The sequence below is a fragment of the Paramormyrops kingsleyae genome, chromosome 17, assembly GCF_048594095.1.
Source record: "Paramormyrops kingsleyae isolate MSU_618 chromosome 17, PKINGS_0.4, whole genome shotgun sequence".
NCBI lineage: Eukaryota > Metazoa > Chordata > Actinopteri > Osteoglossiformes > Mormyridae > Paramormyrops > Paramormyrops kingsleyae.
The window spans coordinates 12,540,338-12,564,705 of NC_132813.1; the positions used below are offsets into that span (position 1 = coordinate 12,540,338).

A 24,368-nucleotide genomic window follows, 5' to 3' on the forward strand; every position below is an offset into this window, starting at 1 on the left:
TGAGATGTTCAACACTTTATTATAAAATAGGCTTTGCGTTAATGATTTTTGTAGGCTAAGTGTTCTAAGCATGTTTAAGGTAGGGTAGGCTATGACGTTTGTTAGGTTAGGTATACTGTATTAAAATGCATTTTTGCCTTATGAGAAGTTTATCAGAACGTAATCCCATTGTAACCCGGAAGCGTTTGTATAACAATCTGGAGTTTAGAGATATATTTTATCATTTCTGACTGAAGTCTATAAGGCTCCCTTCTTCCAACATGCCTTACATGAAACATGCAAGTGCTAAGAATTTCTAGTGCACCTAACCTGAGAAGATGCCTTTACATGTATCCTAGTTCCCAGAAAAGTCATTATAAATGGGGAAAATATCAGGCGGCATCACAAATAAAACAGCCAATGAGATTCCAGCAGCTGGATTAACGGCAACCAGAGAAGGCGTGAGCTGGCAGATCTTACACATTGATTTTACACGTATTACTTTGATTTAAGTATTCTTCTCAAACCTCACATGGATGTCTTTTGTTCTTTTATTAAAGCATTAATTATGCAGTTTATATGTTGGGTGACAGAATGACTCAGTGGACCCGTAGTGCTCTTGCCTCATACCTCCAGCATCGAGTCCCATTTCCGTTCCGTTTAGGTGGAGTTGGCATGTTCTGCGTGAATCATCGTAAGCAGTTAGAAGAGGACTGGATACATAGGCTTTTTGCAAGTTTCAGCTCGCATGCACATGTCTAGTAACACCCTACTCACCCAATAATTATAGACCTACTACACCAGAATCCTGCTCCTTTTGGCTGGAGAGAAAAAGCTCTCTTCAAGTACTGCAGCTGGGATTAGCAGAAGTGCAGTTTTGCTTGCAGGTTCCAAAATGTAACATTACAGTATATTACACTTTCACTGCTTGTAAATAGCGTCGAAACTTCTGAAATTGATAAATGATACATTGTAACAGGAATACTACTTCAGGCGCTAGTCATTGTTTTTGGGGGGGTTTCATGTCTGTGTATGTACCTGATGTGCAATGATTTTAATTGTTCAAGTTGTGATGCATATCTCTGAAAATCAGACTGGATTGAATAGCACTAAATAAAGACCACATTAATACTAATGTTTTTTAGCAGTTAAACAGTCTAAACAGGTACAATTGAGAATTTTCCATTATATATTGCGAATATCGCACCAGAAAAAAGTTTTAAAAAGACTTATATTTGGCACAATGGCTTATTAATTGATTTAAAAGTATCTTTATATATATATATCCATGTACTGTACATACATACATTATGCAGGCTCCAGGAGTAAATGTCCGTGGCAAAATATACAATAGTCCTCCATATGATTTCAGGACATGCATGTCTCTTACCAACAGCAGAGACAACACTGCCTTCGAACCATGCATGCCTGTTAAAACCAAAAAAGAAAAAAAAAACACAAAACTGCCCCCAGCAGTAAGAAAAAGATTTGTATGCATTCCTGTTGTGTGACCCTTGATTTCCTGTATTGACCTTTTCTGGCCCAGTGACTCCAGTAAAGTTGTGTCTTATGAGGTCTGCAGTAGCTGTCTTGTCACACTGTGGATTCATTGTGAAATACTTTGGATCTGAGAGCCCTGAGGCTGTTATGGAAGCTGGAATGTTCAAACTGCAGGGTCTCAGAGAACCTGTTGTCGTAGTTGCGGTTTAGCTGCGACTTGCGCCTGATGGAATTCTGAAAGGTCTCAGAGGTAAAATAATACACAATGGGGTCAAAGCAACAATTTGTGACCGCAAGGCACAAGGCTATAGGGTAAATTGTCCTGACGACAGATTCAGCCAAGCAATTGTCGAGGGCTTTGGTTCGGACTAAGGCGTAGAAGATCAAGTTGATGTTGTAGGGGATGAAACAGACGCAGAAAATGAGAAGGTGAACCACAATCATCCGCAGGATTTTGGTCTTGTTCAGCTGACCTCCCCGAGTCAGGGTCCTGGGCTGACAGAGTGTCCGGAGAACCATGACTGAGCAGAGCACGTTCAGCAGCAGTGGAATGAGGAACCCCACAGTCACGATGAACACCACAATTTTGGACAGATCGTCCTTCCACTGCTTGGAGGAAAAGTTCTCCAAGCAAGACTTGTTTATGGTGTTGTTTTCTGAGCTGTTTTTTAGGAGAAATCCTGTTGGAAGACTACATGCCAGAACCAGCACCCACACACCGAGGCAGACCAGCTTTGCCTTGCCCTTCGTCCGAATTGACCTTGAGGACAAAGGGTAAACGATGGCCAGGAAGCGATCCATGCTAATACAGGTAAGGAAGAAGATGCTCCCGTACATGTTGGTGTAGAACAGCGCGACGGAGATCTTGCAGAGCACGTCACCGAAAGGCCAAGCCCGATTGATGAAGTAGAAGACGCGTAAAGGCAGCGTGAAAACAAAAAGCAGATCAGATACCACTAGGTTCATCATGTATGTTGTGGTTTCATTGCGTAGCTTAAGCGAGCAGAAGAAGATATACATGGCAGCCATGTTAGTGATCAGCCCCAGCACAAAAACTGTGCTGAATACAATGCTGTATAGCCCATACTTAAAGTCATCATTTTTGCCACAAACTTCGTTTGTTGTGTTTAAAGTAAAATTCATCCTAAGGAGGTATCGTATGATGCTAAGGGATAGCTATAAAAATAATATTGTATCCCTTGTCCCTGAATCCAGCCAGCAAAAGAGGGGCATTGGTGTCATAAAATGTCACGTCTGTCACAAGCAGTAGTGTCCTTTGTTGTTACACAAGACAACTGACATACCTGTGTCTTTCTTAATGGTCTTGAATTCTGTGTGAGAACTCATGCTGCAAGAAATTGCAGTTCCATTCCAGTCATTACTTAAGGTAAGGCAGGAATTTCCAGAAAGTCTCTTGCTGTCTGGCTCTGCTTTCTCTGATTACATCCACACGAGGAGTGAAAAATCAATGGAGCCAAACTCGAAGGCCGTATCTTCTGTTAGAAAATGTGCTGATGCGTAAAAGTCCGTTCCTCCTTTCCGGAATTTCTGTTTGTGCTCCCCCTCTTCAGACGGCATTTGACGTGTAGCAGAAGGGCGGAGGCGCTGAGCAATAGTACAGCTCACTAGTGCTGTGTCCTCATATCGCTGCTGTGCCCTCCTTGCGCCTACAATGGTCACACCTCTTACCTCTCCCAACGGTCTAGGACAAGCCGGAACGATCAGAACAGTCCATTTCATTTGCTACAGGGTGACTGCATCAAAGTGGAGTGCGGGGCACAGGGAAAGCTGAAGAGGTTTCTTCATGGCCCCTCCCACAGTGAGCAAACAGAGATAGCATGCATTAGAGAAAGAGAGAGAGAGAGAGAGAGAGAAACTTTGAAAAGGTGTTTTATAAATGACTAACATTAACCCTTTAATGGTATCTGTGCTAGTATTCCTGATCCACCAGGCTGGTTAAACAGCACATATCCAAGTATAGAATGTATAACATTGGGTCTCTGGTTCCTTTTTAAATCAACCTACATAATATATACAGTGTCTGTACTGGACTCTAGGCTACTCACAGTCAACACCTTTCACCGAGATTAAATGCCATTTTAACTTTCACTTTTCTTTTGTCTTTTTTTTTCTTTTCTTTTGGATAGTAAATACTGTAATCTCACTAATTATGAGCTTTTTTTCCCCCTGTATTTTTAAACAAATATTTGTAAGCCTTTTATGATAGAAAGTGAAATATATATGATATGAGGTTCCACTTTTGTTCTTAGGAACATCGTCTGCGATCCTGCCTTTCTAAAACAGCCAGTGGTTTACTGGAAGTGTACAAGCGATAAAGAGAGGCAGTGGGAAGATGGCGTTGGCTGAACACTAACAGTTAGACCTTAGGCTACAGCTCTCCTTAGCTTCTGTTTTTACATAGCTGATACGCCTTAACAAATCCCACGCAATTCAAACACTTCCTTGTATATTTTTGTCACCTTGGGTCTCTTCGCGCCTTTTGTTCACTCTGTCTTCTTCGACGTTCATCAGGGAGGCAGGAGTGATCCTGTATAAACTTGCCTTTAACTTATCACCCTCTGGCTGGGGAGTGGCAGATCGATAGTTTACCTAGTCTAATTTTTTGCATTCTACTGGAAAAGTACCACTGTGGTAAATTAAGCTACAATACGTGCTCTGTAAAAAAAAAAAAAAAAAAGTTCCTTTTTTCAAGGAACTTTACTAATTATTATAAATATGGTAGGCATTGTACCCCTAAGAGGGCCATTAACTTCAAAAAATGTGAAAGGGACCTGACTTACTCATAGTCAAAGTTTGTAGAAAAAAGAGATATTACACTGAAGAAGGTTTCTTTCTGAAAATGAAATCCCACTCAGCATTTTATTGGTAATTACTTCAATAATTTTTAAAGTTAAATACAGTAATTTTTAAATAGAAAAAAGCCATTCTGTTCTGCCTCTTAAATAGTGTTACTTGTAGTATTTTACATATGGCACACGTTCACTATGTGACTGAGGTGTCTCCGCTTGTTTTATTGTTGTATTGGAAAGGAAAATGTTACAGAATGACTTTTGATAGAGCCGGACACTCTTAATACTTCCCATTCCATTGCTCAGGGATCCCATCCACATTCCATGTTTTTGCTTCCTCCCCAGAGCTAGGATGGAGCAAAAATATGGACTGACTTTGGGTCCCTGGGGACTGGATTGGGAAACACTGCTCTCACGTGCACTGGGACTGGCCCAGCACTTGCAACTGGTGGGACATACCGAGAAGAGCTTCCATAGGAGCCAAACAGGTTGCATACTTATGAGATGATGTAAACACTTCCTTTTAATCCAAAGGAGCAGCATGTCTACTTCAGATCAACGTTTCTCATGCCTGATCACTGACTCACCTGTTTATGCGTAAGGCTTTATTAATCTATCAGTTCACCGTTATGCCAAATTTCAGGGCGCGGTGATATTTAGTAACACTTATTTAGCAGAACCTTTTATCCAAAGTGACGTACATTTTTAAGAAAGCAGACTCATACAATCTCTGGAGTAATTGGGGATTAAGGGCCTCGCCCAAAGGCCCAACGTCACTCTGTCAGCCCTGGGATTTAAACCAACAACCTTCCAATCATAAGCACACCATTCTAACTCACTGAGTTTCACACTACCCACAGCGATACCCATTAAACCAATTTAAAGATGAATTTAGCTGTGTCATCAGCAATTCAGACTCAATTGTATTGCATACTAAATACAGATGAGTGGGGTTCAAACCTTCCTGTTAGTGGTGCGAAAAAGGATGGTGAACCCTCCCTGACCATGGACGTTTATTCAGAAGTATTATTATATGGTTTCTGCTGCCCTCTAATGGTTAACATTACAAGTGCTCCTGTTGCTAATCAAAGTCATCTGTATAGTGCACAGCCACAATGAAATAATTATTGAAATGTTATTGATCCCCTTGGGGAAATTCTCTTTACGCCTCCCCACACTTGCTGTTTGCTGGCCCGCGAAGGGCAGCCACCCATAGCAGCACCCAGGGAGCTGCGGGTTAAGGGCCTTGCTCAAAGACCCACAGGTGCACTAAGGTCAAGTTTGAACCAGCAACCTTCAGATCAGAGGCATCACAGGGTGGGGGGCAGGGGGCGTGGCGGGGACCGGACTAGCTTCCTGGTTGCCGAGGTGTGTGGCGGGTCTTGGTCCCACTGGCTTGCTGCTGTGGGGGGTGGGTGGCCCCACTGCTCGGGCCGTCTTTCGGTATGCCGGGGCGGTCCAGGTCGGCTCCCTCCCTGCTGGCTGGGCGGGGACAGGGACGGGGATCGATGAGGGGTCTGTTGGGGACCCGGCCCCTCGGAAGGGGCCCATGCCTCGCGTGACCCAGTTGCGCCTCCGTCTCCTACACTCACATCATAATACACTAGGGCCTGGGGGGCGGGGCAGGGCCGTGGAGGCCGAAGGGCTGGGCTACGCCACATGGCCCGACCCACAAGCCCTACCATTGGCCAATGTGCCGCCCCTCAATTTTATTTGCACAAGAGTCATCCTACAACATTAGGGAGGGTGGGGCATGCAGGGATCTGCCAGTGGTGGGGTGCTCATGCCCTGCCTGCTCACCCAGTTTTAATGCACTGCAGTTATCCATACAGCCCATACAGCCCATCCAGCCCTTACACAGTGCCAATGGGGCGCACTGGATCCCACCGCCCGGGGCGCACTGGGGGTGCTGACCACCCCCCCACTTTTAATGCACCACAGATTTTAGTTTGCACACACTTGAGTTCACACACTCATTGTCCGTACCTTATACTCACATACTGGGGGGGGGGGGGGGCATGGAGGTCAGAGGGGGGCCCCTTTGGTCCCCTCTCTGGGGTGGTGGGGCGGGGGCAGTGTTGGGGGCATTGTGGGTGGTTCTAGCCTGAAATTAGCCTTCTTGACCATATCAATTCTTTGTCAACAATCTTTTAATGTTAAAAAAAAGCTTATTCAGTACATTATGCTGATATTTATTTCTGAATATAACAAACTCTTGCATTACAACAAAAGTCTAGGCTACTCCACTGTAGTACCACACTAACCTCAGCTAACTAACCTTACTTTCTCAAACCATTATTTGCCAGTGAGGCACCTGCATGTCAAATTCTGTCTAGACAGACATCCACAGTTGCGGGCACACAATTTCACTGCAACTAAGCATACATAATCTTTACAAATTTTTTCACAAGGACTGACATGCACTTGTTATATGGATTTTTATTTTAATATTGTTATACGGAGTCAGTGTATGGACTTCTGTGTTCCATCACCTGTTAACGCGAGCTTGCCAGTGCATGAGTAAAAATGCTACCCTTTCAGGTGTGATCATGCAGTGGTGTGAAACCTAGTCTGATCTGATCTTGTATTTATTGGCTTTTCAACCACGATTGCTGACCTGAGAGCCCCAGACGGTATATGTGCACCTCCCTGGATTCTGCAGACACACCTATACTAATTTCTGACACTTTGCGCGTGTCAGAAAGACACAGTCATGTTCATCTCCAATAGTAACAGGACTCCCGATGTGCCTCTCAGGATTCCCACTGCAGGCTGAACGTTTTTCTCAGTTTTTGGCATCTGGGGCAGCAGTGTACAGAATCCATTCCTGGTAGCTGCTTCCAGTCTCATCATCTCAGTCTAACTCTTCTGCCTCTTCGCCGCTGCGGATTTAAGAGCTTCAGTTCTTGAAGGCTCCATAGGAGCTGGCCTTACTGATGAAGGTCTTCAGCAGGTCGTGGTCCATGTCGGCAAAGGCCTGCGTCTGAGTCACGGCAGTCAAGTGGTTCATGCAGAACTTAAAGCAGAAGTCCTCCAGGTCCTGCCAACGAGGAGAATTACTTCAGAACTCAACCCTGTGGTCAACTGACTTTTATGATCAGCCGCTACGAAGAGAAGAGCAGCAGTTACCGCACGTACAGACAGACGAGCTGTGCTAAGTAAGCATGCCGCGTTGAGGACGTGCGTATGGAGTCCCTACCCGAGCCTCGTACTTGACGGCAGCGGACAGCAGAGTGACGGCGTTCTCCTCGCAGATTCCCCTTTTGATGGTTTCCTGGCACAGCCGCTTCAGCCGGGCCTCCCTGTAGAAGGTGGCCAGGTCCAACAAGCCTGGACAGATTTGAGAGGTATGGCGGGAGGTGAGAGTGAGTGGGACATGCACAGAACCCAACCCATCAGGGCTGTAGTGGGCTGAATGCACAGTATGCAAGTACAGCACGTACTTGCATAAGTGCAAGTTTGGACGCTATTCTCTACATTTTTGAATGGTTTTGAAGACATCAAAACTATAAAATAACATACAAAGAATTATGCACTGATAAAAAAGTAAAAGTAAAAAGCAAAAACAAAATTTGTTGAAAGGGGCTCTGGTGGTTGGGACTCACAAGGTTGCTGGTTCAAATTCCTGGGTCGGGTTGATCAAGGCCCTTAATTGCCCCAGAGACTGGCTGACTCTACTGTCTCCTCTATACCAGTTTCATGAGGTGGCCTCCTAGGATGCCTGTCCAGCTGTGCTGAAGGAGCTCCCACATATGTGCTGCACACTCATTAGCTTTTCCTTCACTCTGGTCAAACTCCTCCCAAACCATTTATACTGTGTTTAGGTCAGGTGCCCAGGTCATGTGATGCAACTCTAACCCTTTCCTTTGTAGGTGGCTTAGCGTGACCAAACTTTTGACTGGTACTGTAGGTCTTTGGCTACATTTGTTACTGCCGTAGTAAACAGTGGGGCTCAAGGTAGTTTGAGCACCTGAAAATGTTTCCTGCCTTCAAATCATGTGGTTTAGCTGCATCCGTTTGCATCAGTCAAGGGAAATAACAATTGTGTTATAATTTTTTTCTGTTCTTGGGCTCGAGATACTGTACACAGATAGTGATTTCCGTTTCATTCCTCTTTCACACAGGATTATGTGGGCTGCTTTCACAGACGTTAGCAAAATGAGCTGATTATGTTACAGATTAAGTTACAGCTAAACTGAAAGGCAGGCTATTCTGAATAAAGAGCAATAGCATAGCAACACAAGCCCTTCCACACTGGTATTCATGCCTTAATGTCCATCCATCGTTTATACCTACTAGTCCTATGCTGGGTAATGGGGGTCTGGAGCCTATCCCAGAAGCTTTGGACACAATGTAGGGAATAACCCAGGATTAGAAGTGGTAAATGGATTGCATTTATATAGCACATTTTTGCTACTCTTTTGAGCACTCAAAGCGCTTTACAGTTATGCCTCACATTCACCCATTCATACACGCATTCACACTACGGTGGTGGATTAGGATTAGGTGCCAACCCATTACAACACACATGGACATTGAGGGAGAAACCAGAGAAAACCCCAAGATGACACATGAAAATTCCACAAATCTCGGTTTAATGTCATGTTAGACAATAGGGAACTTTTTAGTAATTGATACATCTGAGAAAAATTGCGTTTGCAATTCCTAGAATGCAGTAAGACGGAAAGGCTGCTTTTTCTGGTGCTGTTGCAGAATCTCATCCTGTTCTGCTTACCTATAGCGTCCTCTGGTGGCAGGTTAATGGTGTCTGTATACAGGTACTCCAGGAAAGCACGATACACCAGAAAGGAGAACTGCTGGATCTCGATGGAGTCCCCATCCCTCTCGTTCAGCAGTTCTCGGAAATGTTCACACCTGCAATGAAGAATCGACAGGTGGTTTCTGAAGCTGGTTCTGAGAACAGCTCCTCAGTACACAGAAGGAAGTGAAGATCACAAAGGAATCCCCTCGTGATGCAGCTTGAATGCAGGCTTGCTGGCATGTTGGCTCTGTGGCGTTTCTGATGTCCTCTCTGTACCTTATTCTAAGCAGGGCCTTGTGAACATGGATGCACTTCCCATCAACCAGGAACTTCAAGTCCGAGATTTCTGGGCTGTCGAACTCCTTCTTGAGTGACTGTGCCACAGTCAGGTGGTCGTCCCCATCTGCCAGGTACAGACGAACATCTCAAGCAAGTAACCTTCAGGGCCTGAACTGCCACCTGCAGAAAATCAGCCCCCACCCTCACCGACAGTGAGCAGGTGCCAGGTGACAGCCGGCGTGGCGAAGCAGGCGAAGACGTCATCCGTGCTGGTGAAATGAGTGAGATGAGGGATGACCACCACCTGGCCCCTGCACTGGCCCCACATGAACACCTGGCCGCCCTGGGTTCGGGCCGCAGACGTGTGGCTCATGTGACAGGCTGCCACTTCCACCATCCTGAGCGTGGAGCATGAGAGGAGTCAAAAAAAAAAAAAAAAGGCATGCCAGTCACAGAAGAAACAATACATCACTCTGAGCAGTGTTTTGACTACACAGATGGCTGTCAACCAGACTGTGTACTGCTTTTCATTCCTTCAATAACATTTAATATTAATGATGTTTTCCACAGACTGATCACCCTGCCTTCCTCTACGTACTGCAACAGTCCATAATATCAGTTTGCGTGTCACATCATCACATGACCCAAACTGTTTCAACGTCTGTTGTGTAAAATGTATTCTAGTCCCTAGGAAAAGGCTCCCTGGTCCATCTCACCTCTCCTTGTCCATGTTAATGAGAATTGGCCAAGCTTGGTTGCTCTTATTGCCTGTACCTAGCTGGCCGTAAGAGTTGGCACCCCAGGCGTAGATGAGTCCCTCGTCCGTCAGTGCCAGGGTGTGAGCATAGCCGCAGGCTATCTGAATAACCATAAAAGGAGGAGTACCAATGGACAATTCCATTCTTCATCACCCTTCATTGTCATACCGACAGACAATCAATATGTCCCATCAGTCTCCAATGTAAATCTGCATGCTAATACTAAATGCAGGCAGGTCTTGCTTTGCTGAACAGGAAGTGCAGAACGGCCCTGACCTGCACCACGTTGATGCCCTGCAGGGCGGCGATGCGACAAGGTGTTTGCTGGTTCCCATTGTTTCCCAGGCCCAGCTGCCCATTACAGTTGTAGCCCCAGCTGTAGGCCTGCAAAGAAAAGAATTGCCGTTAGCGATGATGCTAAACTAGTGAGAATACTCAATTGGTACCTTTCTCAAAGTACCTTGCAAAAGTTTTTATACCCCTTGACTAGTTCTCTCATTATGCAGAATTACAAGTCTAATAACATTAATACCCATAAAAATTAGGTGAGACATTTTTATTCTAAACACTGTTTATGATACGAAATCTAAAACCCTGAGACATGCCGTATGCATGAATGTCCAGTCCCTGTGTTGAGGATGTGCTGCCTTAACAAGGATAACTGCCTTACTGCCTTGGCCAGTCCCTGTGAATCAGTAAAATAACCGGCAGTTTTCCAGGTAAAAACTCGACAATTAAGGAAGCATTATTTAGGTCGTGTATCTGAAGGAGGCACAAAACATCCGAATGTTTGGATGTATCAGGACCTGGAAGACTGACCAAACTACCTAAATGCTTCCTAAACAAAGTTTCCTTCAAACCTCTGTGCGAGAAAGGTGACGTATGAAAAAAAGATCTTTGAAACACATGTAATACACAATACAGTAAACAATGAAACATTGTTTCATCGTTATTAAATTTAGGTGGATGTTACAGTAAGTGGTCCAGTTTTAGCATCAACTCACAAAACCTTACATTACATTCTTACAGGGTGAGAGTTAATGTTCTTAAAACAGCCATATCCTACACCTGAACAGTTATTAAAAAAGATTACATTAACACTGTGTCTATGCTTCCTCTCTTTGCATCACATCCTGATAAATATCAGCCTGCCCCCCCCCCCCCCCCAAACCCACCAAACCCACCAAACCCACATCCTCTTGTACCTCCCCGTTGTCCAGTATGGCCATGGAGCACAACTGTCCACAGGCGATGCTGATCACCACCTTGTTCTGCAGACAGCTGCTCACCCGTCGTGGAGTGGGCTGGTTGGCCGTGGAACCAGAACCCACCTGACCTGAGCTGTTGTACCCCCAAGCAAACACCTGCGTGGGCATGGGGGGGGGGGGGGGGCGGCAGGGGAGAACCAATGGCTTTAAGAATCATACATCATGTTGCAAGTTCATATCCTAGAGAGGTAACTGTATTCGTTCTAAAGCAATATAACCAGAACCTTACTTATAAAAAGTATAGTATCTATAATGCTTGAATAGATTATAGTAAGTGCTAGCAATATATGTAGCAAGTAACATGTCATGTACACATATGCCCGCGCAAAATCTCAGGTTCCCAAACTGTATGGCCCGAGTGGCAAAAACATTTGAAATCATTTTAGAAATTCCACCCAAGCTGTCCCCCGACGCAGTGATGTAGCCCACCTCTCCCTCAGAGGTGAGGGCAATGGTGTGATGCGATCCGCAAGCCACATCTGTGACCTTCTTGTTCAGCAGGTTTGTGGAGACCTGAGCTGGTGAGAGTCCATGGTTGGTCGTCCCGTTTCCCAGCTGACTGTATCCATTGTGGCCCCAACTGTAAACCTCTCCATCTAAACCACGCAGGAACGTAGTAAAGAATCCACAATGTCCATTCCTGCTAGGTCTTTGAAGCTCAGGTTAGCACTGCTTAAATAATGAGATGAGAATGAGGGTATTCAACATCCTAAAGAGTAGTTTCCAGATTTCATTTCAGCTAAATAGTTGACACAATTGAACCAGTGACAACCATTTGCCAACCAAGTCCTGTGTTATGCATCGACACATTGTTGCATGTTGCTGATATTCCTATGGCTGTTATATTATTGTTTATTTCTGTGTGGTACAAATACTGGGGTCAGACACAGTATTTAGTTTCCTAGACTCACAGTAACGCTACACCCTAGGTATCACTGTACCTATACAATTACCTTTATGGCCTTCTGTACGTTTCACGGTCCTCAGGAGTCTCAAAAAATAAGTCACTGTATTATTCCATGTCTTCTGGAGTCACAGTAACGATATGACATGATTCTCACATGCGATTTTCTGTCTTATGAAGCCAAACCAAGCCATTCTGAGAAAGTACTTCCCCCTGTGAGTACACAGTCCTAATGTACATCAAGATAGAGGTCTGTGACCCACCTGGAGCCCAATGCGCCTGAGAAAGGATTGGGTTTCGGGTTGGGAATGGGTCCGTTTTTATGCTCATCGGGCTTAGTTGTGTATGTGTTAGTTTTTCATGCATGATTTTTCTTAACGCACGAATCGCTTTTTGCGCCTGCCGGCTCCTTTGCTCATTTGTACTTTCCATACCATCCCCCACTCCTCCCTTTCTCTCTCTCTCATCTACCAGCTACCTAGCAAACATCCGACTAGCAACGGAATACGGAAAACGCTCACAAACGGAGAACCACTCAGAATGACAAAAGTTAGCTTTGATTGGCCTTTTGTTATTTAACAAATATCAGATTTTGAATCAGTCTTTGAATTTTCCCAGTGCATATACGCTACGCAGCTGTAAAATGTCATCTCTGGAAATCTCCGTTATGACTAACATTTCCACAGTTTTGGGCTTGGGTTTTACATTTGCTGGTACTATCGGGGACGGGTGGGGTTCGGTCTCAAGGTCTTGGGTTTGGGTTCGGGTCCGCTTCAGTCTCAGTCCACAGCACTACTGTTACATTTGCTAATATTTCCCAATCCCGATTTTGTTTTTGCATTTTCATTAAGATTGATTAATGCAGTTTTTATTATTCTTGTTTATGTTTACAATAATTGGAAACTATACCATGAGATATAATGTAACAATGCTTTACGCTTTTTGTTACGACCCTACATTAGATTAGTAACTATAATATAAAAACAAACCAACCTGGTTCTGCTTCTTTTTTTCACGACAATATTGAAAAATGGCAGTGCTGTCTTCTGGAATTAGATTAATTACATACTTAGTGGGTTCCAGTCCTTTTTAACAGTTCCTTAACTTTGGGAAACATATTGTATTGCTGAACATTTCAATGCCCCTAGAAATGTTAAATTGTTTGTCCTCGAGTACCTGCAGTGACAATGGCCACATGGGGTCCTGTGCCATAGCTGAGGGACAGAATCTTCTTTCCGCACAGGATGTCGATTCTCCGGGGCTCAATGGTGCTCTGCAGATCTCCCACTCCCAGGCAGCCACTGCAGTTGGTGCCCAGGGCAAAGACCTGCCGCCGGGGACACAACATTACATTGCTAAAGTCATTATGTGCCACAGGACCACTTTAACATCCCTAATTTTGTATGTCAGTGGTTCCCAATCGGAACATGGGTCTGCAAGTCCGGACTGGGAAGAACTGATGAAGGTTCTAAAATGTCCTGGGTAAATGACCACAGCAATGATTATTTAAATATAAACTACTGCCGATATTGGTGGATGGTTTGATGGACGGATGTGCTAAGATCAGTTTTTTGTAAAACCAGAGAAACATATCGTTTAGAAACAGCAAGATTTTTCTAAACATCACCTAACATCCATCCATCATTCATCCATCATTCATCTCTCAACCACCTCTCCTGGTCAGCGACATGTGGGGCCTGGAGCCTATCCCAGACCGCAGAGGGGACATGCCTGAGGTATAACTTTAATTGGATGTATTACTTTTAGCTCATGCTTTGTGGTTCAGAATGACTGTGTTGAGTTTTGGGTCTAAATTAATATTTTCATTTATAATGTAACATTTAAACTCTTTTTTGGGTAACTTCAGTCTTACACTACAGTGTAGAGGTTACATGACAAATAATGTTCCCAAGTCCAACTCCTTAACCACCATTTAACGTACCTCGTCATTTATGGTGACATAGATCGCCTCGTTCCCCGCACTTCCAAAGACACACGCCTGTCTGATGACTTTCCGCTGTTCTGGGGGCAGGAGGGCAAATACGGGCCACTTCCCAACATCCAGCATGCTCCCCAGTTCTGGGAAACGATGAATCACACATGACACTGGAGTTATAGGGGGGGGGGGGGGGTGCTGGGGTCTTTAGGGATACACACAGCTGCGAGAGTCAGGAAAGAATCAACAAGGAGTCAGGGAGATTCATGCTGCACTGAGTACTGAGTACTGACCCAGAACTCCAGAACAGTGACAGAGAACTGGTTCCAAAATAACCTAAGATTGTTTTAGTTCTTATTTTAAAAATTCCAATATAAAAACAGCATCCCAGGGGTGTAGTTAGAGATGAATGGATAGGGGGCTTAGTCTTTACTGGGGGGGGGGGGCAATGAGAAACTTGTATATAATATAAAAAGATATTCATAACTTAAGCCAATAAATACACATTTATATGGGAGGGTTAAAAAATATTTTTTGAGTGGCAAAAGGCAAAAGCCCCCCTAAGATAAGCCTAACGACAGCCCTGCAACATTCTATTATCATAACTAGAATTATGCATAGAACATTCTGCTCGAATGGCTGACGGCTGCAGCTCCTACTGTCATTTACCAGCAGGTCTGTCGAGGTCTCAGTCTATTAGCTCATTCAATGATGCAGAAAATTACGGCAGCCCCTCGCCCAAAGGGGGTCAGCCTTTAGTGTAGTGAAATGACATCCCTGTTACTTGTGCTTAAGCCGAAAGCCTCCTTCTGATCTGCACAGCACCAGAAACACCGTCTGACGAAGCACCGTGAGAAACCTACCAAAATGCAGTCCGTCCTGCCGCACGTCCACGGCGCTTTTCTCCGTTATTATCCTGCATTGTTTAATAAAGACAACGGCGTCACGAAGGCGCCGCACGAAGGCATTAAGGACACAGTAAAAGGCGCTGCTAACCGAGCTCGGCGTCCCCCGCCGGTCCCATTTCATCCCCTGGCTCCTTACTCTCCGGGATACCGGGCGACGGCGACGGGGCGAGGAAGGCGCCCGATCGGATCTCCGCTCAGATCCTCCCGAAAGATTCATGCATTCATATCGGAAAACGAGGCTGCCAGCGACCACACGGGGCTTAAAGCTCAGCCTGCGCCTTACTGTCACAGCAAGCGGTGTATCCTCAGGGTGTCACCGTCCGGTACCGGGCGGAGGGGGCGGATTAGAATAACCGGTAGCAACACGGGTAACGGAGAGAGGGCGGGGGGCCGCGCAGCACATCCGGGTATTTCACGGAGACCTGTCCACCTCCTGCGCTCCCGGTAGGCGGGGCCGCCTGTAAGCCCCGCCAACTGCCCTCAGCGCTTTTACTTCCGCCGAAATTGCCCCCTGCACGCGGAAGAGTTTACGAGATTCAGCGCAGATTCGGAGGCTCTGCATGGTTGCTACAACGGGAAATGTGTCCTGGTCATGATATGAAATTATATACTTAATAATGTTAACGTGCACACAATTAAAATGCTGCTAAACAGGTTCCAACCTACAGATGGAGGTCAAATAAATGACAATTGTATGCCATTCTATTTAATAATTATTTCCAATAGACCTGGCGCTGGTTAGCTCTGCTGTTCAGTATTCACGTCATATCCCACGTAAATTATACTTTGGTGCAGTCAAGAGAAATATTTAATTCCCAAGAAGACCATATTTAAGACCATATTTACAGATTAAATGTTACTACTTTAGAGGATGAGCCGGGGGTTATATAATGAGGGGAGGCAAATGTAATGAATTGTTAAATGTGGGGGGGGGGGGGGTTATAATTTACCGTTTAACCGATAACTTAGAAGAATTTTAACCGATTAATACCGTTTACTTAGAACGGAGAGGGGAAAATAAATATATGCTTGGATATATATATATAGCTATCAACTCAGGGTGTGTCCACACGTGCAGCCAACTAAATTGGTTGTTGATCATTAATTAGGCTAGATTAAATATACCCGAAAGCGGAGATAGTGTACGCGTTTGTTTCAGCACTCTCCATGCTAAAGTGCGCAGGCTACTTGCAGTTCATTTGAGTTTTATTATATGTTCTTCCACCGGAGATGATTAAGCGTTAAATGTTTCGTTATTTAAATAAATCTTGTTATGTTAATTGCAAAGTTTAGCGACTTGTTGATGACTATTTACATATGTCTTTAAGTGTTTGCACATAAAATCACTTCTAATTTCTAAAGCATTTTTTGCATTTGGTATATTGGTATTTTCATGGTGACAGACACGCATCCATTCTAAATAGTACATTTTTGTCTTATCGTTATTGGTTAATAGTCGATTAACGGGTGTCCACTATGTCTATGGTTGACGAAGAAATCTGAACATCCCTATAATTAAATGTAGAATAATTATTGAGAATATCATTTCATGTCACAATCACGAAGCGAGTACATGCATGGATACATTTCCCGGAATGACGTACTGTATCCTGTGAAAATCGTGTTTTGCATTGAACTTCTGTGCAGAAAGAAATGAATCAGTGTGTTGTGGGCGGTGATTAATAATCTTTCTGTGTAAGATAATTTGGATTTTTAACTATAAACGTGGAGTCTGGGCTGAGTCTGTCATGCTTCTGAAGTGGTTGCCCTAAGGACACGGTTTGATTCACCTTTTGTATTACTGTTTTACTCCGATAACACAGGTTTCCCTAAATTGAGTTACAAGAATTCATGTGCGTCAGTCATTTACGCACATATATGACACCAGAAATAGACGTCATTTCCTACGTTGTTACAGAGAAAATTTTGTGGTTTTGATTTACAATGAGACTGCCCTTATAAAGAGTTTATGAATGACTTATAATCAGATTATTCGGTTTTAACACTTTGTAAATCATTACTATACAATTATAAACAAGTTATAGCAGTTTAAAAATTAAATTGTTAATATCATTTATAAGTTGCAAAGAGGAGCCTTATTGTGAAAGAGCTAGTTTCTGTGGCACAAGCGACCTCATTAAGAAATACGATTTTGAAATTTATTTCGCATTACTGATGTTGTTAGGCCTGGGTATTGTTACTTAGATTTACTTAGCATCATAATGACATTACACCGAAATAAAGAGCGCAAACTGTGATAGTCCTACATGTAACAACTTTGAGTATTACCGTTCTCTGTATGTTTGAAAATAAACTGTGTTATAGGACCAGACAATAATAATAATAATCCTTATTTATATAGCACCTTTCATACATAAAATGCAGCCCGAAGTGCTTTGCACCGAGAATAAAAATAAGGACAAAAGAGACAAGCAACTAACCGGCGTATGCAATTGTAGAGTAAATGAGTGTAAGAGGATGCATGGTCTAAAACAGGGGTCTCCAACTCCGGTCCTGGAGAGCTACTATCCAGTAGGTTTTCTATCCAACTTGGCTTCTGATGAGCCACACCTGTTCCTGGTATATAACTGACAACAGGTGTGGCTCATCAGAAGCCAGGTAGGATTGAAAACCGACTGGATAGTAGCTCTCCAGGACCGGAGTTGGAGAAAAAAACACACCACTCAGAATAAAAGCAAAACAAAATCTAAAATTAGAATATGAGATTTATGCATAAAACAGAATCATATAAAATAATACAGGGACAAATGAAAAATACAAAATATTAAAAGTCAGGGTAAATAAATAAGCTTTTAAAAGCTTTTTAAAACAGCTTGTCTAATTGCTACTGGTAGTGTTTTCCATAGTTTGGGTGCAGAATGACTAAAAGCTGATTGGCAGATTCAGATGGCGTGGACTAAAGGTGACCAATTGGGTGGGCAGAGCAGAAATTCCACTTCTAGATCCGGCCATGCCACCAAACCTTGATTTCACCTTCTCTCTCTTTCACTGGGGTCCTATAATAGTCACCTCTGTATTCTCTTAATTGATTTTTTAAAAATGTCTGTGCATCCACTCATTTATAGCCGAAAATGTACACATAAATTGTTCATTGAATCTGGAAAATCAGGTTCTCCGGCTACATATAATTATGTATCATTGGTGTAACAATGGAAAGCAACAGTGTATTTCCTAAAAATGTCACAAAGATGTAGCATATAAAGAGAGAAGAGCAGGGGAGCTAGGATACTACCCTCTGCAATTCCACAGATGCTCGTATCTGGTGCTGATAAAAATCCACCTGAAAATTTCTTCCTCTCATATTTGTTTTGAACCTGTTTAAGACAGAACCAGTAAGTCCGATTGACCTAAGATGGTGTGAAAGGATTGTGTGACCAATGGTGTCAAAGGCAGCACTCAAGTGTAATAAAATTAGGATTGAAAGCTTATTTGAGGCTGTGTTGAGCTTAAGATCGTTAACTACCTTTAATAAAGCAGACTCAGTGCTGTAATGGGCTGTAAAACCTGATCGAAATGTTTCAGATATTTTGTTGCTGTAGTGAAATTCTGTTATCTGGAGATACGCAACCTTTTCTAAAATTTTACTCATAAAAGGGGATTTCCCCCATTGCAAAATATATATATATATTTTATCTCTCAGGGAAACTCCATCCATCAATCCACCTTCCAATGATTTTGTTCTGGTCAGGTTAACAGGAAAGGATAGAGTCCCTCCCAGGCCGTGCAAGGCACAAGGCCCAGGTCCCTGCTAGCCAGGATGCCAGTCAATGCAGGGCACGTTTACACAATGATCTATCTAGAGATGCTGAATAACTGCAGGGTGACACTCAGGACTGCAGGGGGAAAATCTGTGTGATAGAAGGGAAGAATGCAAACTACACACAAGGAACATAAGTGAGATTCAATCCTCTCTGTGCTTGAGGTGTTTGTGGTCGCTGTGTCACCCTCAGATGGAAATGAATTAGAGTATGACCAGATAATCCATGTCAGGGAGGACATTTTGAGTTAGGACAGGATTTGTAAACTACCAGTTAAATCGAAAGAACCTGAAATTCTTGCTGTGTGCTGATTGTTCAGTCTCCTATAATAATGCATGTTTCACTAATGTTACTGTGAAACAGCTGGATGAGTCTTTCAGTGAAGGAAGCAAACCAGTCAAAGCACAAGAATAAATTAGCCTTTCACTTTAAAAGTAGTTTGTAAAAACCTAAAGTAGCGCAACATGTCTTCCCTGGCATGCATTATCTGGTCACCCTCAGTAAATGCCATAGAACTGATCATTTTGGTTTTAATTGGTTTACTACTAATCAGTTATATTAAGAATAGATTTTCCAGTTTTCTTAACATGTTTTAAACATTCATTCTGCCACCTCAAAATATGCACAAACAAGTTTATAATTTATCAATTAATCTGTGGGTCTGAAAGGATTAAAAAAAATTAGGTAAAAATGGAGGCAAACATGGTTTAAATATCTTTCACGCTGAAATGGAATGTAGATAATGATGAAGCAATTCTTTACAGTTTACCACAAGGTAAGAAGGGGAGCTTGTTATCAAAGAAATACGATCTCAGTGGAACCGCCCAACATGAGCCTTAACCCCTTTTCACATCACAAATCCTTATTGTTTCTCACTGACTGGTCATGTTGAATATCGTGCTGCAGTTGAGATTATTAGTAGGAAACTGGTGACTGGTAGCTATTGATCAAGGATTACTGTGCACCAAAGGACCCCTTTAAAAGGTATGCATCTTTGGTTTGGTTCTTGTTTGATTTTAGTTTCTGTTTCAGTGGTTTGCAACTCATTTGTGAGTTGGATGTTTTTTTGATGGATTAGTGTGAGAAAAAGGTTGTGTGATGTGCAAAATGTACATGTTGATATTTTTAATCTCTCCGTTGCCTGCTCTGAAAGTTTCAAAAGAAAATGTTGATAGATTTAAAAATAGTTCAGACCTAAGTTTGTCATAGTTGCGCAATAAAGAGAAATTGCATTGGTTTTAAAAACATGTAAAACTCAGTAAAACAAATAGGAAAGCTACTTTTATGTTTATTGGAATGATTTTTTTCATTCTAGGTAAATGTCTAATTGTTTTGATCTTGTAATTTATGTATCCAATTCTGCACTGAGGAACTGTGCGCTACAAAAAAACGCACTTTGATTTATCACTTCAGGTTTTGATCATAGAGAAGTGATACAATAACAGAGAAGTGAAATGTGTTTTTCTGTTGTATACTCAAATGATAAAACTCATTCAACATCTCCTGTTGGAAGACTAGATTCAAAGTCAAGCAGCCCAAATGAGCCATACCTGACCAAAATAAAATTCAACATTGCCCTATTCTTCTGCAATATAAGTATAAAATGCTATATATTAAACTGAAATGTTCTAGACATTGAAATCAAAGATCAGTCTAGTGAATACCAGTTTTTAAAAATAAAAGGGTACTTTGGAAAGTAGGACTCCTTTTCAGAGGCAAATATGATATGGCTTTTTAAGACCAGACCAGTCTATTTTGAGATACCTGTATACTGCAGAGGTGGAAATTTCGGGACCAGGCCAGGATTTTGTGTCAACCAACCAGTTGAGCATAAAGAGTCACAGCTACAGAGTACTCAACTGGTTGATTGAAACAATATCTTAGTCTGGATTTTTACTTTCTGGACATGAAATTTCAACCTCGGGTATACAGGCAAAATTATTGAATACTGCTAGGTTACTTTAGTAATTTCCTCATGCTTAGTTTCACAGAGCCAAACTAATTATCTCATAAAATCTTTAATACAGGCACCCGTTGTTTCTGAAACTATGACGCCTGTTGACTTCCTTTTCTTTATGCGTTTGTTCTCTTGTTTCTCTCTGACAGAAGTTAAAATGGATCTCTTCCATCCGCAACAGGATCCCAAAGTTGCTACATGCAACTGTTCCATCAGTAGCTTCAAGCGGGAAGTTTATCCCACCTCTTATTTGTTCACTTTTGTCCTTGGCCTGACAGGCAACATCATATCACTGTACTATTTTTTGGTCTTGTACCGGAAGAAAAACATCTTCAGTTCAGTGACGCTATATATGGTCAATCTCCTGGTGTCTGACTTTATGCTGGTGTGCTCTTTGCCCCTGCGTGCCTCCTACTACCTGATGGACACATGGGTCTTTGGCGACGTTGCATGCCGAGTCATCACCTATGTCTTCTACATCAACATGTATAGCAGCATCTATTTCTTGATGGTGTTGAGCACCATGCGATTCCTGGCTGTCACCTGGCCGTACAAGTACGTTCAACTGCAAAGCAACAGAAGTGCCTGGGTTGTGTGTTTGGTTGTCTGGATATTTGTGTCTCTGGCGTCTATACCGATACTGAAAGAAGGGATCGTCCCAGGTGATGATGACAAGGTGAGCTGTCTGGAATTAAACACGATAAATATAACCACCATGGTTAACCTCAACTATGCCACCTTAGTGATTGGTTTTGTCCTGCCTGGTGTGGTCATCACTGTCTGCTACATTGTTATGGTGTATAGGTTGATGAAACCAAGAAAGGTGCAAAGCATCAAGAGCCCCAGCTACAAGAAATCATGTGCCCTGGTGATAATCATAATGATTATCTTCCTGGTTTGCTTCTTGCCTTATCATGTGGTGCGCACCATCTTTCTCCACGTCGAAAAGGAAGTCAGCACAAATGGCTGCAGCAATTCCTGCCAGTACGTAACCAGAGTCCGTAAAGCGGCTGTGATCACGCTCTGCCTCGCCGCCGGGAACAGCTGCCTGGATCCTGTGCTTTTCATCTTCATGGGAAGGAACATCTGCAATTTGTACCAAAAAGAGGCTAAAAAACGGTCCATAAGGAACAATAGGTGCAACCTGGTGGATTCACCAAATGCTGACCTTCAGGAACTGAACACCAAAGCGCATCATTGAGATTAATGGTAATCCAGCTCATTTATACTGTATTAACAAGACATCTTCAGCTCTTCAGAGAACAGCCTTCTGGGTTAATAGCCTCATCTTATCATTTCTGCTCCTTATGTCAGGGTCAGCACCTGTTGTCCCAGTCTGTGTCCTTTTCCCCATTGTCCTAATCTGTAGTGTTTCCTCTACTCCCTGTTGGTTGTGTGGCTCAATGAGCTAAGCGTACAGTTATGTGTTAACCTCTTTGTTGTGCATTTGAATCCCACCTTCTCTGTTTTTGTATTTGGTTCCCTAGTGTTTCATTTGTATGAGTTTTCTAGTTCCTGTGTCTTATGATTTGTACTTGGCTTTGGTTTCATGGTATGTGCCCGTGCTTGTGTTTCTACCTGTCTGTAATTCCCCTAGTGTAGATTCTGTTTCCTTGTTTCTGTCAGTCTTAGTTTTCCCCTCACAGTCCCTGAGTTAATTAGTTCTACCTGTTGCCTGTTTTTGTGCCTGCCCTTGTGTGTTTTCCTGATTCCTCATTGTCCTGCACTTTCCCCAGTTGGTTAATTGTCTGACTTACTCCTGCTTGTCATCACCCTGTTCAGTTTTTGTATTAAAGTCCCTGCATGAGTTTAGTTCCCCAGTGGTTCATTGTTGTATGTTGGATATTGCATGATGTTCAGTTAATAAACCCCAATTTGTCCTGTGAGCCACAAGTGGGTCGTCCACCTCCGTCCCAGCCTGCACCATGCCACGCCCACGCCCCAAATCTGCCCGGATCCCTGACACGTTCAATTGATTGATATTGATATTATTGATGTTAGTACTGATATTTTATAGCAGGTGCCATAATGAACCTTATCATTATGTTTCATACCTCCTGCTGTGGCCATTATATGTGTATCATCCCGCTTAATTTTCAGCTGTCTAAATAAAAAGTCTAAGAAGTCACTTTTAGTCTCCCTAAGATGGTGGCACAGGAGGTAGTGCTATCGTTCAGCAACTGAAGAGTTGCCGGTTCGAGCGCTGGCTCCTCCTGACCCCATTGAAGTTTCCTTGAGCAAGACACTGAACCCCAAATTGCTCCCGGTGTGCAGGTTGGTGCCTTGCATGGCAGCTTCTGCCATCGGCGTATGAAGGTGAGTGTGGATGGGTGAATGTGAGGCATCAGTTGTAAAGTGCTTTGAGTACTCATAGGAGTAGAAAAGTGCTATATAAATGCAGTCCATTTACCCTTAACGAGTATGCCTGTACAGATTAAATTATAAAGATGCTGAAAATTACAGCCATTGAACTGTATTGTCATTAAACATGGTTTTAAGTCTAATGTTTTTTAACTATCCCCTACCACTCTTAATCAGTTAATGAACGTCATTTGTATTACTGTCTGTTATCATGACTTTCTGTCAGTCTGTATGCGATATGTGTTTTTCTTTGCAAATGCTGCAGCCAAAACGTTTGATTTTTTGGTGGATTTTCTCAAAATTTGCGATGCAGGTTGTGAAGCTCTGTGTGGAAAATATGCTTACAAAACTTCAAGTTCAGGACAAGGGTGTAGCTTTGGTTTGACCATTGGGGGGAGTTGAGGTCTCCATCCATTAAGGGGGAGACATGATTATCGGGGGGGGGGGTTGTATTAGCCTCCCTACCCCCCCATGATTTACCCCCATGGTTCAGGAACAAAGAGACATAGATAATTACTTTCTATTTTTCTTTTTGTATCACATAAACATTTATAAATGTAAAAAAACGTTTGTTTTTTGGTTCCAGTTGTTTCCAAATAAACTCTCAATTTAACATTAGCAGCAAATAAAATCAAACACATTAACAGAAAAATGTATAGTTTTGTTTCAACTGCTTGTTTTATGTGGACTATGTGACTATGTGCATGTGTGCTCTTTACAGATGCCTCAGCTTGTTGGTACATAAGATGTGATTGCTGTGCTCATCTTCCCTGCTGCAGAACCAAGCAGTAAAGACACATGAATGCACATCACAGAGTGTGCAATGGTCCAAATGCAAGTGGTCTGTTAATTTGGCCATTTCATCTTGAATATTTATGAATAAGGTATCAAAGAATCAAAGAATTCCGATGTGCTTCTGTTTGTAGTTGTAAAAATTGCAAAGATAAGTATCTCTATTACAGTGAAAAAACAAAACCCTGAAAACCCCATCCAATTCGTAACTGGATTAGATTAGATTAGATTAGACTAGATTAGATTAGATTAGATTAGATTATCTTTATTGAGAAATTCTTGTACATACAGCAGCAAGGTACATAGAGCACAAATGCACATACATTAAGTACAAATTTAAATGAAATATATCAATATAATAAAAGTCCCTCCTGT

At 42.8% G+C, this 24,368-nt stretch overlaps 3 protein-coding genes across 9 annotated transcripts; 1 reads left to right on the top strand and 2 right to left on the bottom strand.

The window, feature by feature from the left end:
- Nucleotides 1-512: 512 nt before the first annotated feature.
- On the bottom strand, nt 513-3,304 carry LOC111858057 (lysophosphatidic acid receptor 6). The gene has a single exon (XM_023839438.2). It carries the CDS (start codon nt 2,620-2,622, stop codon nt 1,573-1,575), a length of 1,050 nt encoding a protein of 349 aa, XP_023695206.1. The 5' UTR covers nt 2,623-3,304; the 3' UTR covers nt 513-1,572.
- Nucleotides 3,305-6,421: 3,117 nt separating this feature from the next.
- Nucleotides 6,422-15,566, bottom strand: rcbtb2 (regulator of chromosome condensation (RCC1) and BTB (POZ) domain containing protein 2). Of its 7 annotated transcripts, none has more exons than XM_023839457.2 (13): nt 15,241-15,565; nt 15,060-15,112; nt 14,203-14,339; nt 13,437-13,587; nt 11,786-11,952; nt 11,273-11,452; nt 10,365-10,472; nt 10,047-10,189; nt 9,538-9,728; nt 9,328-9,454; nt 9,025-9,164; nt 7,489-7,619; nt 6,422-7,329 (listed from the first exon to the last, which is right to left on the bottom strand). In XM_023839457.2, the coding sequence occupies exons 3-13, from the start codon at nt 14,326-14,328 to the stop codon at nt 7,189-7,191; spliced, it is 1,605 nt and encodes a 534-aa protein (XP_023695225.1). In that variant the 5' UTR covers nt 14,329-14,339; nt 15,060-15,112; nt 15,241-15,565; the 3' UTR covers nt 6,422-7,188. The 7 variants fall into 7 exon arrangements, with proteins under 7 accessions (XP_023695225.1, XP_023695224.1, XP_023695223.1 ...); XM_023839456.2 differs by having other exon boundaries at nt 15,193-15,332; XM_023839455.2 differs by lacking the exon at nt 15,060-15,112 and having other exon boundaries at nt 15,193-15,566.
- A 4,170-nt stretch (nt 15,567-19,736) lies between these two features.
- Nucleotides 19,737-22,726, top strand: cysltr2b (cysteinyl leukotriene receptor 2b). Its single transcript, XM_023839429.2, has 2 exons — nt 19,737-19,867; nt 20,990-22,726. The coding sequence occupies exon 2, from the start codon at nt 20,998-21,000 to the stop codon at nt 22,039-22,041; it is 1,044 nt and encodes a 347-aa protein (XP_023695197.1). The 5' UTR covers nt 19,737-19,867; nt 20,990-20,997; the 3' UTR covers nt 22,042-22,726.
- Nucleotides 22,727-24,368: the final 1,642 nt, after the last annotated feature.

Bases quoted from the DNA above. Each gene is read 5' to 3' on its own strand.
- cysltr2b (XM_023839429.2), top strand. From the start codon at position 20,998: ATGGATCTCTTCCATCCGCAACAGGATCCCAAAGTTGCTACATGCAAC.
- LOC111858057 (XM_023839438.2), bottom strand. From the start codon at position 2,622: ATGAATTTTACTTTAAACACAACAAACGAAGTTTGTGGCAAAAATGAT.
- rcbtb2 (XM_023839450.2), bottom strand. From the start codon at position 15,321: ATGAATCTTTCGGGAGGATCTGAGCGGAGATCCGATCGGGCGCCTTCC. The intron at 9,455-9,537 runs GTGAGGGTGGGG...TGTACCTGGCAG, and splicing joins CTGGCACCTGCTCACTGTCG to ATGGGGACGACCACCTGACT. The intron at 7,330-7,488 runs GTAGGGACTCCA...CCTCGTTGGCAG, and splicing joins CCGTCAAGTACGAGGCTCGG to GACCTGGAGGACTTCTGCTT.